The 15,882-nt window shown below is 43.8% G+C and overlaps 2 protein-coding genes across 2 annotated transcripts; one reads left to right on the forward strand and one right to left on the reverse strand.

Annotated features, from left to right (window-relative positions):
- Window positions 1-3,739: 3,739 nt before the first annotated feature.
- On the reverse strand, window positions 3,740-6,614 carry ogg1 (8-oxoguanine DNA glycosylase). The gene is made up of 7 exons (XM_076100365.1): window positions 6,181-6,614; window positions 5,730-6,094; window positions 5,437-5,616; window positions 4,649-4,827; window positions 4,427-4,574; window positions 4,281-4,330; window positions 3,740-4,189 (listed from the first exon to the last, which is right to left on the reverse strand). Exons 1-7 carry the CDS (start codon window positions 6,288-6,290, stop codon window positions 3,989-3,991), a joined length of 1,233 nt encoding a protein of 410 aa, XP_075956480.1. The 5' UTR covers window positions 6,291-6,614; the 3' UTR covers window positions 3,740-3,988.
- A 245-nt stretch (window positions 6,615-6,859) lies between these two features.
- On the forward strand, window positions 6,860-15,794 carry qars1 (glutaminyl-tRNA synthetase 1). Its single transcript, XM_076100314.1, has 23 exons — window positions 6,860-7,047; window positions 7,425-7,575; window positions 7,959-8,068; window positions 8,148-8,223; window positions 8,965-9,029; window positions 9,121-9,174; window positions 9,597-9,660; window positions 9,748-9,822; window positions 9,945-10,030; window positions 10,113-10,199; window positions 10,680-10,779; window positions 10,867-10,945; window positions 11,024-11,263; window positions 11,358-11,450; window positions 11,546-11,683; window positions 12,985-13,072; window positions 13,155-13,301; window positions 13,400-13,501; window positions 13,597-13,689; window positions 14,684-14,811; window positions 14,907-14,973; window positions 15,057-15,182; window positions 15,316-15,794. The coding sequence occupies exons 1-23, from the start codon at window positions 6,937-6,939 to the stop codon at window positions 15,364-15,366; spliced, it is 2,331 nt and encodes a 776-aa protein (XP_075956429.1). The 5' UTR covers window positions 6,860-6,936; the 3' UTR covers window positions 15,367-15,794.
- The last annotated feature ends 88 nt before the right edge of the window (window positions 15,795-15,882 follow it).

Below are 15,882 nucleotides of genomic sequence, written 5' to 3' on the forward strand. Positions count from 1 at the left end.
CTCATTAGATTGTCTCCACTGCACAGTCCTAAAATAACCTGTGCAGCTCAGAGGATTGTCCTAATGCCATTACGTTACTACTGAGCCAGCAGGAGAGACACTGGAAGGTTGCGACAGGAGGAGCGGGGACACTTCACGACGGTAATCCCGTTATTGCATATGGATTGAAATTCTACAGGGAATAACCGTGATCAAACCCTACATATTTATACACCCCAAACAGAGAAGAATGGATGTTTAGATAATGTTTTTGGAAGAGATATTATGTAATTTAGATTATCACCACATGCAATTTTTATCTGCTGTGCAGTGTTTATCATATTATCATGTTAATGGTTTGTTATCCAGTTATGTGATGCTAATGAGATGACTGTAATCTGGTGTACCAGAGGGGGATCTGATTCATAACATCTTCAAACGAAACAAACAGACACTGGTGAGTCTTTGCTCGTGCACATATAGGTGCCTTCTATCGTTTAGAGTTACCCTGCAGAACTTTAAACTGGTTATGAAACAGTCTCCGTTAAGCACTGATGTCTCTATATGACCTAAACCTGTACCTTTAAATTAAGGGAGAGCTCAGTGGTGTCCAACCACACATTCTCATCCCAACTCGCCACATGCTGACGCTCTGTCAGACCGCTTGGCGTCACTTTCTAACGCACTGGGAAGCCCAGAACACGGTCCTAGTGAACACGTGGTTAAAGTTGTGAATTCAAACAAAAACACTTGCTTTGGTTTCGGAAAAAAACATCACGTTTAGTCTTAAAATAATACGTAAACATTGTAACAGAAGTACGGAAAACATGTCACAAACATGACTAACGTAACTTTAAAGCAACGCATCGGTCTTGAATACCGGTTTCCTAGTTGAAAGTCCTGCTGTTTGTTTCATTTTGTTTGCGAGGGTATTTTCTACGTTTATACTACGTTGTCTCGCTAACGTAGCCTTTTCTCTGAGCATCTAATAATGACACGGATGGGTTTACATTGTAGTTACTAGCAAGCCTGGTGCGTCTCGTACAGGCGCCAAAGGGCGCCTCGTGCGTTGGTTTCAGGCGCATGGTTTTTTGAGCATTATGTAGGTGACTGTACGTCATGACACAGACAGAGAGGCGTGGTCCTCCTGAACCGCAAGCATCCATTTGATTTGATCAGATTTTGACACTTGACTTTAACTTTCCCATCTCTGTTTTCTCATTTAAAATCAAATCATTTAAATTTCACTTAGCACTGAGAATAAAATAACCCAAACTACTGTATGTGTACATCTTAATTACAAGTACGTATTGCCTTTTACCGACAGCTCTTGAATCATATGGTGGAATTTTTAGCGTGCTTTAAATAAAGCGAGAGGGGAGCAGTATTTAAAGCTTGCTAAATGAACAAACTCTTAAAAAGGAAGGAGTTGCACTGACACTCCTCTGCGGATAGTGTTTCTATACCATCTCTGTCCATGAATGTGGTGAAGACATTCCACTTAGTCATTTGAATTGATCCCAGTGGGGGGGGGGCTCTGAAATGTAACTCCGGATCAGACGGAACTGTTTCTTCCTCCCGATCCATAAGGCATCGAAACCTTGATCACAGCCAGCCGAGTGTGGATCCCATCGGATGGTAGAAGGCCTTCATCTTCTCCTCAATATAAGCCTCTTTCATTCAGAACCGTCGTGCTGACGTCCATCCGCACAGACACGAGGCAGATGAAATAGCTCTGTGCGCTCAGTCTCTCCCTCTATATGTGGCTTTCCCCTCACCCTATGGTCGTCTAGACACCAAAGAAATAATCTCTCCAACTCCGGGCCCCAAAGACAGACCCCCCCGTCCCCCCCCCTGTCCCTCAAGGCTGCCTCCCCTCCAGCAGCATTGGGTTTCACCACATCCAAGGTGAATCAACACAACTCTCTTTCAATTTTATCCATCTTAGGTATTGTATCTGATACTGTTATATAATACATCTGTTACTATTCAGGAATAATAACATCCATCATTTTAAGTAGTAGGCAGCGTGTGGATGTGTATGGAGACCATTTTGGGGTTCAGACTGGATATGAAAAACGGAATCAAATTCTTTTTTATAAATGGATGATAACAAATATATAATATTATCTTTCAAAAGTATGTTGAAAATCATGTTGCCATTGATGTTCTGTCAAAAGGATACACTTATATATATGCCTTCTATGTTTCAGTAGTTAGTGGTGGAGTTGTACTGGACTGCATTATATTGAGTTTCTAAGAAAATAAAAACAGCAACTGAAGATGTATCTATTTATTATTTTACACACGCACGCGCACACACACACACACACACACACACACACACACACACACACACACACACACACACACACACACACACACACACACGACTTGCCAATTAGGTCCCCTACATCTCTCTAACTCAGCTACGACAAAACCACCTCTCACGTTCTTCTGTCACTCAGAGAGAAACAAATTCAATCTTGCTGCTGCACATCTGGAAACAGAGAAGAGGCCTTTCCCTTTTCTTTTGTTGGGTGCTCCAAAAAGTGGCGCCCCCTGGTGCCCCCGGGGAGTAACGAAGCCCTCTGAGATGAAGTAGATAAGAGGAGAGATGTCCTTTCAACTGAATAACTCCCGAGGCCATGACACAAGCTGAGAGCCATGTCTTACATAACGCGCAGGCCACTGTTGTGTTGTTTGAGTCTCTGCATGTCAACTTGCATGCGCACACTGCTTTTTTTCTTTTCTTTAAAAGTCATGTCCCCACCTCCGGCACACTTTCCCCTCCCCCTGTCTTAAAAACAAAAAGGCAAAGGAAAAATAGTATTCCTCTTGTCTCAGCTCTATTTTTACCCTGCTTCTCTTCTTCGCTGTGACTCTGCCCTCAAGCTGGGCCCCAGCTTCTGTCCGGCTCGACTGAGAGTGGGGATGAAAGCTGACTCACATATTCATTAACACGCACGGCTGCACAAACTTCCACAAATAAATCTATGGATGCAAAACAATGCACGGTCGGACACACACGCACGCACATACACACACAGCAGCTACACGCATGATGCACCTGCTCACTTACGCCAACATGTCAGAAAAGACTCCTTTTAAACCAGGGCAAGAAAGATGTTTCGATATATATGCAACGCTTTCGCCACATTATAGAACGGTTTCTTCGCATGTATTTTAAACAAACTAAAAATATTGCTGGGTCACTGCCGTTCGGGGACAGTAATAGGTCAAACACCCCTAGAGACATGTTCGTGTTGTCACCAGAGACAGTCACACAAGCCCCAAGCAGTGACAGCAAATAAACGCAATCCCTGCTATAAAAAGATCAGCTGACAGTCAACTAATAAACATACAGACACGATGGCAGCTTTGTACGATCCGACGGACCCACTATTTTGACGCAGGGAATGCACCGAAGAAACACAACACACACATTTTGGTGTCCTGTGACCTTTTCAGACATGCAAGCGGATGCCGTGACGTGTTTGGTGCGCTGTGTAACAGGAACCAGGGGGCATGGCAGACAGCGTTCACCCTTTCAATTTGTTGTTCTGATATAAAAAATAAATAAAGCAAATGACCCACTTTAGGTCATATTATTTTGTATTATTTATCTTCCAATGCATACTGCCACCTAGGGGCCTCTTCTGGCAACATTTAGCAGGAGTGAGGGACAATGTGACGCTGATGCTTTCAGCGGGCTTGATGACATTTTCTCTCACAATGCATACACACACAAAATATCCAATAAGTTATTTTGTCTTTATTGTAAAAAGCGTGCTGTATTATTACTGTAGTAGTGACCTCATAGTAAAGTAGACATAGAAGAGGTCACAGTAAACAACATAAACTCATGTACACAAAAACCCTGAGAATCTTCTTACAATAATTAGTTTCCTACCATGATGAAAATACTGTTTGTATATTTCATTCCATATGTAATGTCCTGTAGTCCTGATGTAAGAAGCTTGTTTACCTCACATCACTCTCTCTCACTCTAGACGGACGTCTTTGCTTTCTTGTGACGTGCCGACTTGGTTTTCGTGTTCTTCACGGTTCCATTTTCTTCTGTCTCAATTTTGATGCTCTTGCAAGCTACCGTCACTTTTTCCTCATCCTCTTCCTCTTTCTTCGGCCGCTTCAGGGGTGCCTTTTCTTTCAGCTTTTGGAACTTCTTGAGGTCGGCACAGAACAGCACCTAAATATAGAGACACACTGTGTGTTGTAGCAGACAGACAGCGAGACACGCGACAGAAACTCACAGACAGACAGCGGCTGGTAACACTCACCGACTGAGCCCAACCGGCATAAGGACCCCACAGTTTTCTGAAAAAATCCCCTGTGCAGAAATATTACATTTGACTGTGTTACCGATAAAAAGAGAACCACTATTCAGTGTGAACACACTACTGATGAGGTGCATATGACTACTGACCGAGATCTCTGTGAAGTTTATCTGTGATGCTCTTTTGTCCGCTGCCAGGAGCGAAGCTGTAGTCTCGTTTAGCGATCTGCCACACGTGTGTGTCTACGGGCACGGCCTCCGCCTTATCCAGAGACATCAGACATACACAGTCCGCCACCTTACAGGGAGACGCAGAGCCTCGATTACATGTCACTGTTACAAGTTCACCGAACATGTAAGAGGCTACTCTACCTTGGTGCCAACGCCGGGGAGAGTACGCAGAGCATCACGGGCCAGCAGATACGAGGTGCTCCGGAGGCCGTCGAGCCACTGGAGATCATGGGTGTCCAAAATCTGCGCCGCGCTCTGCTGAAGGTACCGAGCCCTGTATCCAAAACCCAGATCCCTGAGACGGGCCTCTACGCCGTTGCCTGCCAAATGAAACGTAGAAAACACATTTTTTTGATGACGATGGCTAGTGAACGTGACTCTTAGCAGGTTTACAGCTGCATGGAATATGTGAGCAAGGAAGAAATAAACACAAACAAAAAGAGACAGTAGTAACATGTTTGTCGTAGAACCCGCAGTGAGATTTATGTACCACTCAGCTAACAACCAAAGCGCTTATTATTCTACTTTCTTATAACAGAGGATAGTAGTAGACAGAGAGATAAAGATACATAAATACTGAATTTATCCAGGTGATCGGGCGTTATTATCGAAAATATCATTCATCCAAAATTCAATCAATTTACAATATCAACGAAATAATATATAATAGTAATAACCCAAAAGCAGAATAATAATGGCTCTTAAACAAAAAAAGGTATGTTAATAAGTGACGCAACAAAAATAAAGATCCCTTAAAACCATAAAGGCTCCCAAATTCTCTACCATTGCACCGCTCACACAACAGCAAAAGTGGAGGCGAATAAAATCATTGGGGACCCGAGAGACCTGACGCAGCTGTGAACCCTGCACCACTGATACTGAGAGAGATTATAAACAGGGTGTCGGTCTGTGGAGAGAGAATTCAGTACCTGCAAGAGCAGACAGGGGAGGAAAGTCATAGTAAGAGGTTTCATCCAGCTGGCACAGCGGGGCGCCCAGAGCCCGGCACAACCTCTCCACCATGCCATGGATACGAGAGATGTGGTTGTTGGAGGTGCAGATAAAGGAAAAAAGACATTCAGTGGGGTCCTGGCGAAGCATTCGCACACCTGGGGGAGAGGGAGAGACCAAAATATGTATATTTAAAACATATTTCTTGCAACAAATAGTGGCTCGTCATTACGTTTCAGAGTAATATTAAGTGGTAGCACACAAAACTGGCCTGTGAAGATGTCTGCAATGCGCTGGAAGTGGGGGTCTGCTGCTCCCCATCCCTTGTACAGATCCCCCAGCGTCACATTCAGCTGGAAGTAGTCTCTCAGCATCTCCTCTTCCTCCTTGGTGTCCTGCACTGGAGTCACAGCCACCGGCTCCTCCTCCTCCTTCTTCAGAGCTCCTTTGAATCTCATCTCTGACTTGTTTTGGAGAGAAACACCAGCTCTCCTCTTCCTGTCCCCTACCCCTGCCTGTCCCTGCCTGTCTGAACTCGTGTAAACGTGGTACCAGAGAGTCTCATCTGTCTGAGTCAGAGTCCAAACTCGTCCTCCCATCACTCCGGTCCAGTGGCCCTCTGCAGTTTCTCTCCAGCTGTGGGTTGAACATGTGTCATACGAGGATGTCAACTGTATTAGGTCTGATGATGGCAGAATAACGAGTTAGACCCTAACCCTTACCGGAAAGATTGTCCGCCGGCGAGAGTGAGATCCAGACGCAGCTCGGACTTGGCACAGGCCAGAGATCTCCACATTTTTGCCCCCGATGACAGCACCGCATGTTTGGCCATGGCTAACAGTTACCCCGCTGTCTGTTTATAAGTTAAAAACAAGCAGAGGCTGACCTACCATAGTGTTTCCGGCATTATACAAACTCGCCAGTGTAAGTTAGGAAACGGGAAACACAACATCAGTGTACGTTACGTTACAACAGTGTAAATACCTTTCGCGGACTTGTTTTTAGCTAGCGGCGATAATGATGGACAACAAAGACCTAACACTGTACCAAAGCTGGGTGTAGTTTAGAAGAACATATTTCACGTTTAGATGCTTATGATAATATAATACATAATACTAAATGTTACCTAAAACAAAAAAAAATACGTTTCTATGCTCCTAACTTCATGTTAATAATATTCGGGATTAGTTTAAATGACCATCTGATGCAACATTACACAGGTTCCGGTAACCCCTCCCTACTGATGTCAACACAACTGCTGATTGGCTCTCGCACATAAGGTGGGCGGTAATTTTAACCAAGCTCATACACGATTGGTCAATGCCATCCGTGCCCGCGGTGTCCTATTGGCTAATATTTTTGTTCCTCTTTGACGTATACAGGAAGTCGTCCCCTCGCTCTCTCTTCTGAAAAGTCGTGTGAGGAGGGTGGCGTGTGTCAGAGGAGGCTCGGATTTAGCCGGTGAATACGGTGGAAAAATGGCGGATATATTGACACTGTTCACGTCCATTGGGCTCAGTGAGCAGAAAGCGAAAGAAACGCTGAAAAATGAGGCGCTGAGTTGCGCCCTGAAGGACGCTATTGTACAGGTACGACCCACCGTTATTGGGGGAACTCTGGCTCGACAGCTGTGGAATGTGACTGACGTTAAGTGTCCTTTTTAGCTCCCTAGTTGTATCAAAATACATATCATTTCTATTATTATTATTTGTATACACCCTCAGTTCCTCTTCACTTTTAAAGAGGAACCTACTCTTCAGTAACTCAGCTGTTGTGGGAGGGTCTCCATTCTTTCACTTTCACGTTGACACGTTTGTTTGCAGACAATCCTCCCAGATTAAGATAAGATAAATTATAACACTTCCCTGTTGGACTGTGACACCGTCTATTAGCTATTGACATGCATGCATGTTGAAGGACAGATGAATGAATGAATTCTGGTCTTTTCCTCATTGTTTTTCAACAGGCTCAGCGTGTCTGTGGGCCATCAGGAGTGGACAAAGCCATCGGTACTTTGCTGTACAGTATGGCCTCTCGCCTTAAAGACCCCGAACGCCTGGCGTTCCTGTCAGACAGCATAGTTCAGTGCAAAATCTGCACAGAGCTCCAGCTGGCAGGTACTTTCTGACATCTTTGACATGTTGCAACATGACTGCTCGTGAAAATGTAAACATGGACTTATTTTTAACATTAATCTTTTGCAACAGGTGATTTTCCAGGCTGAAGCTATTTTTAGAAGTATATTGCATTCATTCACCCACCACTGCTCACATACAAAATATAGTGTGTGCAAACCTCAATTCAGTCAAGATTCAACATGATATGCATTTGGTGTCTGGAATACCCTACATTTATTTAAAACACATTCTGAAGGAGGCTGGGGAAGTATTGAGAGAAAGCAGAATGAATGATTGATTATATGGACTCTTTTAATGAATGAGAAAGGTGTGTCGACGTGAACAACTAGAGATAAATGACTCCTCCCTCTTTTCTTTATCAGCTGCACTGGAATTTGTGAAGCGTCATCCTCAGGACCCCATCAACCAGAGGGAGTTTGAAGAGGCATGTGGAGTGGGCGTTGTCATTACACCGGAGCAGATCGAAGAAGCCGTAAGTGAGCTTACAATTCCCCAGAAGTACGTCTGTGTCACATGTCTGTCAGCTTCACTGACTGTTGAATATCGTGCAGGTGGAGTCGGTGATCAAGAAGCACAAGGAACCTCTGTTGAAGGAGAGGTACCACTTCAACATGGGACTGCTAATGGGTATGATGTCATACTTACTTGGTTAAATATCTTTGCAATGCATTGAAGGCAGGGTTGGTCATCTTGAGAAACTAGCAAGAGTTTGCAGACTTTTTAGAAAGTATCCAACAGAAAAAACCCGGCCCAGTGTTTTTTATTTTCCAATGAAAGCAGCTAACAGCACGAGCTCCAAAAGTCACTAAATCTAGCAAGAAAGTCAGCAACACTGGCGCTCCGTCCCTTCAGGCCTCCCTTTAAAGAAGCCACTTTCCCAAAATTATTATTATTATGAACGTAAACAAAGAACACAGGCTAGTGCTCACAGCTGTGATGAAGAATGAGTGCACAGGCAGAATAGGTGCAAAAATATCAGTCATGCATAATTCTTAAAATAATTATATTTTACCAGTTCATTAAGCAATTTAATTGCAAGTTTGATAAACCACATTTTATGTTCATGTTTTGTATTTTTGATGCAATCGTTAACTCATCATAAATGGTCAACTGTTGCAACAAACCGAAAATGTTAGCTGGCTGAAAAATATGTTCCGAAGCTGATGCTTATTACAGTGCTACATCAGCCACAGATACTGTATTCATTCCTGGTGTTTAATCGTCAGAGTATTCGATTTATTGTTTGCTGAAAATTTCCACAATTATAACAAAACACTGTTTTTTGGAAGAAGATTACAGATTACAACCTTTGCTTTAAAGCCTGACCGACGCACAGAATGTCTCGCTAAGCTTTCGTCTCGGTTGCAGGAGAGGCTCGCTCTGCTCTGAAGTGGGCTGATGGGAAGGTCATCAAGAATGAGGTGGACATGCAGGTGTGTGTTGAAAAAGAGAATATGGTCATTGTGATTGTTGTTGGGTTGTACTCACTGCGTACCGTAACTATCTCTGACTTTGTTCTTAAAGGTGCTGCACCTCTTAGGTCCCAAGACAGAAGCTGACCTGGAGAAGAAACTGAAGGTAGCGCGTCAAGTTATTTAAAGGACTAGCTCGAAGTTTTGCGTAATATGCTTTATTCGATTCCTGTGTCCAGACAATAATCAGTCCGGCTCAAAACCTACCTGTTGAGTCACAACTTGTCCTCTTTTGTGCGGATTAAACAAACTAGATTAATTCGCCAGCTTTATCGGGGCTGGTAGGCTGATTTAATTGCTTTTGGGTAGAACCAGGGCAAGCTGTTTCCCCTTGTTTCCAGTCTTTATGCTAAGCTAACTGGCTGCTAGTTGTAGTTTCATATTTAACATACAAATATTACAAATATCATCTTCTCATTTAACTCTCTGCACAAACACAAGTCATTTCATTTTCTAACATGTTTATAACTATTCCTCTAATCACAATCTTCTGATTTCATCTGTGGTTTATATTTAATTGTTTTGCAGCCCCAGAAAGCCAAAGTGGCAGGCGGTGAGGTCAAGGTGAAGAAAGAGGAGGTGGCAGTGGCTGGTAAGCAGCAGGCAAAGTGGACGGCACATTGACAGCAAATTCAGCATTGTGTTTTGGTCGAGTGTTTTTTACTCGTTGGTTGTTCAGATGAGGGGATGACTGGGGAGGGAAAGTCTCTGATGGAGCAGCTCAGAGGAGAGTCGCTGAAGTTCCATAAACCAGGTGAGGAGAAAACCACCTGAACGATTAGAAGCAGTTTCACATCAGCTTGTTGCTCTTTTTTTTCTTCACACTTTCTTTACTTACTTATGTCGATCTTTCATCCTTAACCCTCCGTCATACAGGAGAGAACTATAAATCCGAGGGCTACGTGATCACAGCAAACACAATGGACTTACTTAAAAAGCACATGGAGCTCACTGGTGGACAGGTACAAACTTTACATGAAGAGGAAACACATTAACTTGAAAATTATTGTGAATATTGATTTTGCCATTAACGATTTCCTTTAGATCCGTACTCGTTTTCCTCCTGAGCCCAACGGGATCCTTCACATTGGACACGCCAAAGCCATCAACTTCAATTTTGGTTATGCAAAGGTTTGTGTCTTTCTGTTCTCCGTCATCATTTTAAAGGCAGGGTTGGTAATCTATAGCAAGAGTACGGTAAACTTAAGAAATTATCCAACCGGATAACCCAGCCCCGTGTGGACAACTTTTTTGTCGGGGCATATGATGAAATGTTTACCAACCCTACCCTTTTAAACATTAATGTAAAAGATATCTGTAATGCATAATTCTTAAAACAGTTATACTATACTAGTTCAATAAAAAATGTAAATGTAAGTTAGATAAAACATAAAAATGTTCAATATTCCTATTTTACATGCAATCGTTTAATGTCAACTGCTGCAACAAACACATTTGTTTTTCTACCCAAAATAAAATGTTGGCTGTTAAGGGGATACTTGGTTGAAGATATTTTGGTTTGGTTACTTCGTTGAAGGAAAAGTTGGAAAACCACCGACTGTTAAATCCTCTCTGGTGCAGCAGTTCTCTTTAAAACGTGTCTTCTTGTAGGCAAACAACGGAATTTGCTTCTTGAGGTATGACGACACAAATCCAGAGAAGGAGGAGGAGAAATACTTCACTGCTATCAAGGACATGGTGGAGTGGCTTGGTGAGTCTGACTCTGTTGATTTCCACCTGATGATGATCTGATGACAGCTTCGGGTACACTCTTATCAACGTAACTCTTAATACACAGGCTACCAGCCTCATGCTGTCACGCACGCATCCGACAACTTTCAGCAACTCTACGACCTCGCTGTGGATCTCGTCCGCAGGTGAGTGTCGGAGCCGTGTGTTCATGTAGGTGAATGTGAATAAGCCGGTAGATGATGTTCGAATTGTTTTCGTTTCAGGGGTCACGCGTACGTGTGCCACCAGAAAGGGGAGGAGCTAAAGGGCCACAACTCTCCTCCATCGCCGTGGAGAGACCGTCCCATCGAGGAGTCGCTGGTGCTGTTTGATCAGATGAAGAAGGGGCTGTTTGCTGAGGGAGAGGCCACGCTCAGGATGAAGACCGTCATGGAGGACGGGAAGCTGGACCCCGTGGCGTACAGGATCAAATACACGGCGCATCATCGGACGGGAGACGAATGGTACGAAACTGTTCTACTTTTTCACCCAGATGGTTCCATTTAAATACATCCTTTCTCACTGCGAGCTGTGTTTTATTTACATCTCTCTCTGCAGGTGCATCTACCCCACTTATGACTACACCCACTGTCTGTGTGACTCTATTGAAAACATCACCCACTCACTCTGCACCAAAGAGTTTCAGGCCAGGTACGCGTCAACTCTTCGGCCAGCTATTGTAGTTTTAACACACAAATGCATCGTCGAGTTCACGTCTCTGTTGGTTCCCTTTGTGTTCGTCACAGGCGTTCGTCGTATTTCTGGCTGTGCAACGCTCTGGACGTGTACTGTCCTGTTCAGTGGGAATACGGCCGCTTGAACCTCACCTACACCGTCGTGTCAAAGAGGAAAATCATCAGACTGGTGGAGGCTGGTGTCGTCAGGTAGAAAAGTTATTTATTTAAACTATTTGTATTACATTACAACAGTATGTCTTGTGATGAATGTAAATGATTGGCTGTAAACATTCTAAATGGATGAAAGTATTACAATATACTTTACGATACTGTCTTATATAATATCGTATATTAAGTGGAATAGGTGTCAACCAGACTTCACATCCACATTTGTCGATGCCATTTTTATAACGTGGTATGCGCCCTGTTCTCCTGTTTCCTTAAATAATAATGATCCCAATGAGTTCCATGCAGTGTGGCATACACATTTTAAATTTGGGGAAAAGACAGCCCTACAAATCGATAATGGCAGATATCCTGAGCTGAGGAAAAAGTCGGGTCCCTGCATCCCTTCTTCTTCCCCTGTTTTATATTTATGTAAGCGTCGAGGCTTCTGAGGCAACTGGATGAGAAGTGAATTAACCACCGAATAAAAAGAACCACTAAATATCCTGCGCAGCCACAAGACTTAAATCAAATACATTTTGTAGCAGTTAACATGTAAAAATGAAGATGGGATGTACAAAAAGGACTTACTAACGATATTACACTACAGATTATTTTAATTATATGGCTCTGGTATGTGCCTCTTGCTTCTGTCATGACAAACATTTATGTAAAAGTCAGTGTTGTAGTCAAGACCACCTAAACCAAGACTGAGTCAAGACAAAGACCAGAGCGTAGCGAGACGGAGACCAGACCAAGACTTTATGGGGTTGAGACAAAGTCGAGACCGAGTCATGACCGAGACCAGACCAGCATTAGTCCCACACTGCATGACACACTTACAATAGAAAGTGGAACACGCAAACCAGAGTCACTCCTAAAAAATATCTTGAAGATTCACATAAAAACACCCACCATGAGGTACTTGACTCTTGAGGAAATCATCAAAAGGCTTTGCAGAGGGGAGTTTTCCTTGTGTTTCTTACGAGCGATCACAGTAATGACGTTAACAAAAGAAATATCAGACGCTGCACAGCCATCGAGAGAACGAACACGGCCGAGTAAAAAATGTGATCGATGACGAGACGAGACCTTCTAAAAGTGGTCTCAACACCACGACCGATCTCAAGCACCACAACATTGGTAAAAGTGTGTCTGAATGACAAAAAGACACTTTAACAGCAATGTTATGAATTCCATGTCTGAAAAGGGCTGATGTGTATTAAAAGCTACAACCATGAGTGAATTCAAACCATGTAGACTTCTCACTGTAACCACAGCAGCTGTCTTCCTGCTACTGGAAGCTGTTTGGTGACTGTAGAAGATTTCTCTTCTGATTACAGAGACTGGGACGATCCCCGACTCTTCACTCTGACCGCGCTGAAGAGAAGAGGTTTCCCACCAGAGGCGATTAACAACTTCTGTGCACGGGTACGCAGCATGGACGGGAGGAGGAACTAGTAATGAAATGCACGAGGACTGTAATGTAACGACGCGTTAAATCTGTTGGCAGGTCGGAGTCACGGTTTCTCAGACAACGACAGAGCCCCACCTCCTGGAGGCGTGTGTGAGGGACGTTCTGAACGACACGGCGCCAAGAGCCATGGCCGTGCTGGACCCACTCAAAGTCACCATAACCAACCTCCCTGAGAACTCAAAGGTCCGTGGACTCGTAATACCCCGTATATCCCGTCTGTCGGCGTGATATCTGAAATCACGGACGCTGAATATTCCCGCTGTCGTCCTCTTGTGTCTCAGTTAGATGTACGAGTGCCGGACTTTCCTGCCAACGAGGCCAAAGGCAGCCACACCGTCCCGTTCACTCGCACAATCTTCATTGAACAGGGTGACTTCAGAGAGGTCAGAGAGGGGGGGGAAATACCCTCACAGTACAAGTAGCAGACTCTTAGTGCTATTTAATTATTTTGGATTGCTGACTGCTTTGCTTCTTGCAGGTGATGGAGAAGGGCTACAAGCGTTTGACTCCAGACCAGCCTGTAGGTCTGAGGCATGCTGGGTATGTCATCTCCTTCCAGAAGGTCATCAAGGTAAGACTCACGATATCTCGAGGTGCGGTCAAACCAGTTTTGCGGTGCGTAATTTACTTGTGAGGCGAGACAGGAAACGGCGTGGGAAGAGCAGTTAACACAGCTTCTCATCAGATGCTAAGATAACTCGCTATGTGTGTGAGAATTTTATTCATATGCGGTTTGTTTGATGTGATCCAACCAGGCGTCAACCTCCGGGTCTGAAAGGTGAAGCCAATGCGGAAGGGCCTTAAACTTGCCTTATTTTTTTTGAACGTTATTTTTGGGGCTTTTTTGCCTTCATTTGAGTACAGGTTAAATCTGGAAAGGGGGTAGAGAGAGGGGGGGATGACATGCCAAGGATAGCGGGCGACTCCTCTGATTGTATAGAAGTCTATGAGAAAATGACTCTACTTCTCTCTTGATTTATTACCTCAGTAAACATTGTAAACATGAGTTTATGGTCTCAATCTCGAGTTTAAATTATTCTTCAATACAGCATGATGTTCATTTAGTAAATTATGGTCCAGTTAGAGTCAAACAGACCATAAAGCAGGGGATGCTTGCGGGGCTACTTTGTGATTGACAGGTCGCTACAACAGTTGACCGGTCTGGGCGTTGTCCGTGTTCTCAACTTACAACTTTAACCCTTTCACACTGTGTTTTCACTTCATGAAAGTTAATTGTAACATTTTGGTTGCCGGAAAACATCGTATTCAGCGTTCGGTTGTACTTAGCTCCACCCTCTTGTGTCATTTTTGGTTGCACAAAAACAAGATGGCGACGGCCAGAATGTCAAACTCGAGGCCTCGAAACTGTAGTTCAAAAACCAGTGGGTGAAGTCACGTAGACTACTTCTTACAGTCTACAGAGTTTACCTGTAGTGGCAGCTAGATGTCTGATCTCGGTAGAACTCATTCTGATCTCATGTCTGCTTCCCTCTGTGGACGTCTTTGCCTCCTGGTCCACGTCCTCCCAACGCGTCCTGCTGACGTCCCTTTTGTTTGTTTCTCAGGACGCTCAGGGTAAAGTGGTCGAGCTGGAGGTGACCTGTAGCAGTTCTGACGGTGCAGAGAAACCGAAGGCCTTCATCCACTGGGTCAGCCAGCCGTTGATGTGTGAAGTGCGCCTTTATGAGAGACTGTAAGTCACAAAGAAAGTCACACGCTCAATGTCATTCTCAAAAACTACTCCATGTAGAAAACTCACTTCAACAAAACGTCTCTCTGTCCTTGTAGGTTCGTGCACAAAAATCCAGAGGATCAGTCTGTTGTTCCCAACGGCTTCCTGACTGACATCAACCCTGTGAGTACCTCGACACGTCCGCGACTGTCTACATCTACCGGCGCCGTGATTGTTTAACGTGTTTCCTCCTTTTTGTTATTCAGAGTTCCCTGCATGTGATCAGCGGTGCCTTAGTGGATACCTCCGTGAAGGGAGCAACGGTTTTAGACAAATTCCAGTTTGAGAGAGTTGGTTACTTCTCCCTGGACCCCGACAGCACCGCAGATAAGGTACAGTAGGATGAAAGAACTGTGAAGCGGTTGTGTTTCACATTACTAATGAACATGTAGTAGTTACTAAGAAACATTTTGGCTCCTACGTAATGAGTGTGAAGTGTAACTGAAATCTTTTCTCTCCCTGCAGCTCGTCTTCAACAGAACAGTCACCCTCAAAGAAGACCCCGGGAAGATCTGATCCGCTGATTCATCAAGCTGCACTTCCTGCTTCCCATGAGCCCACAGACACATGGCCAAATAGTTTGCATCACTTAATGTGTAATTTTAACGAGGGCACAGACTGCTCAGGCTGAATCAAATGAGGTGCTATAATAATTACATCCCCCGTATTTCTAAAATGCGGTTCCCTTTTATGGATCTGTCTCTGAAGTTGTTCTATATCGCAATAAGATTCACATGCAGTGTTTCTTCTTTGTTGAATGTATGCAGCTTTGATCATTAAGGTCCTTGTGTATATTTATTTAATATTGCACAGAGGAGATGCTTTCAAATACTGCTTTCATTACTTTTTTAAAAAGGTGGGAGATCACTGCCAAACCATCATGTGCATATTTTTAAAGACCTTTGTCCTTTTGACAGGAGACACGAATAAATCATAAAACAACATGCAATATCTCTGTGTTTATAGTTCATGAAGCTGATATTAATATTCTCCTACCCGTGATATTTTAGATAATGATATTTTGGTATGAGA

Source organism: Anarhichas minor, unplaced genomic scaffold, assembly GCF_050575085.1.
Source record: "Anarhichas minor isolate MPS153535 unplaced genomic scaffold, ASM5057508v1 ptg000003l, whole genome shotgun sequence".
In the NCBI taxonomy this organism is placed as follows: Eukaryota; Metazoa; Chordata; class Actinopteri; order Perciformes; family Anarhichadidae; genus Anarhichas; species Anarhichas minor.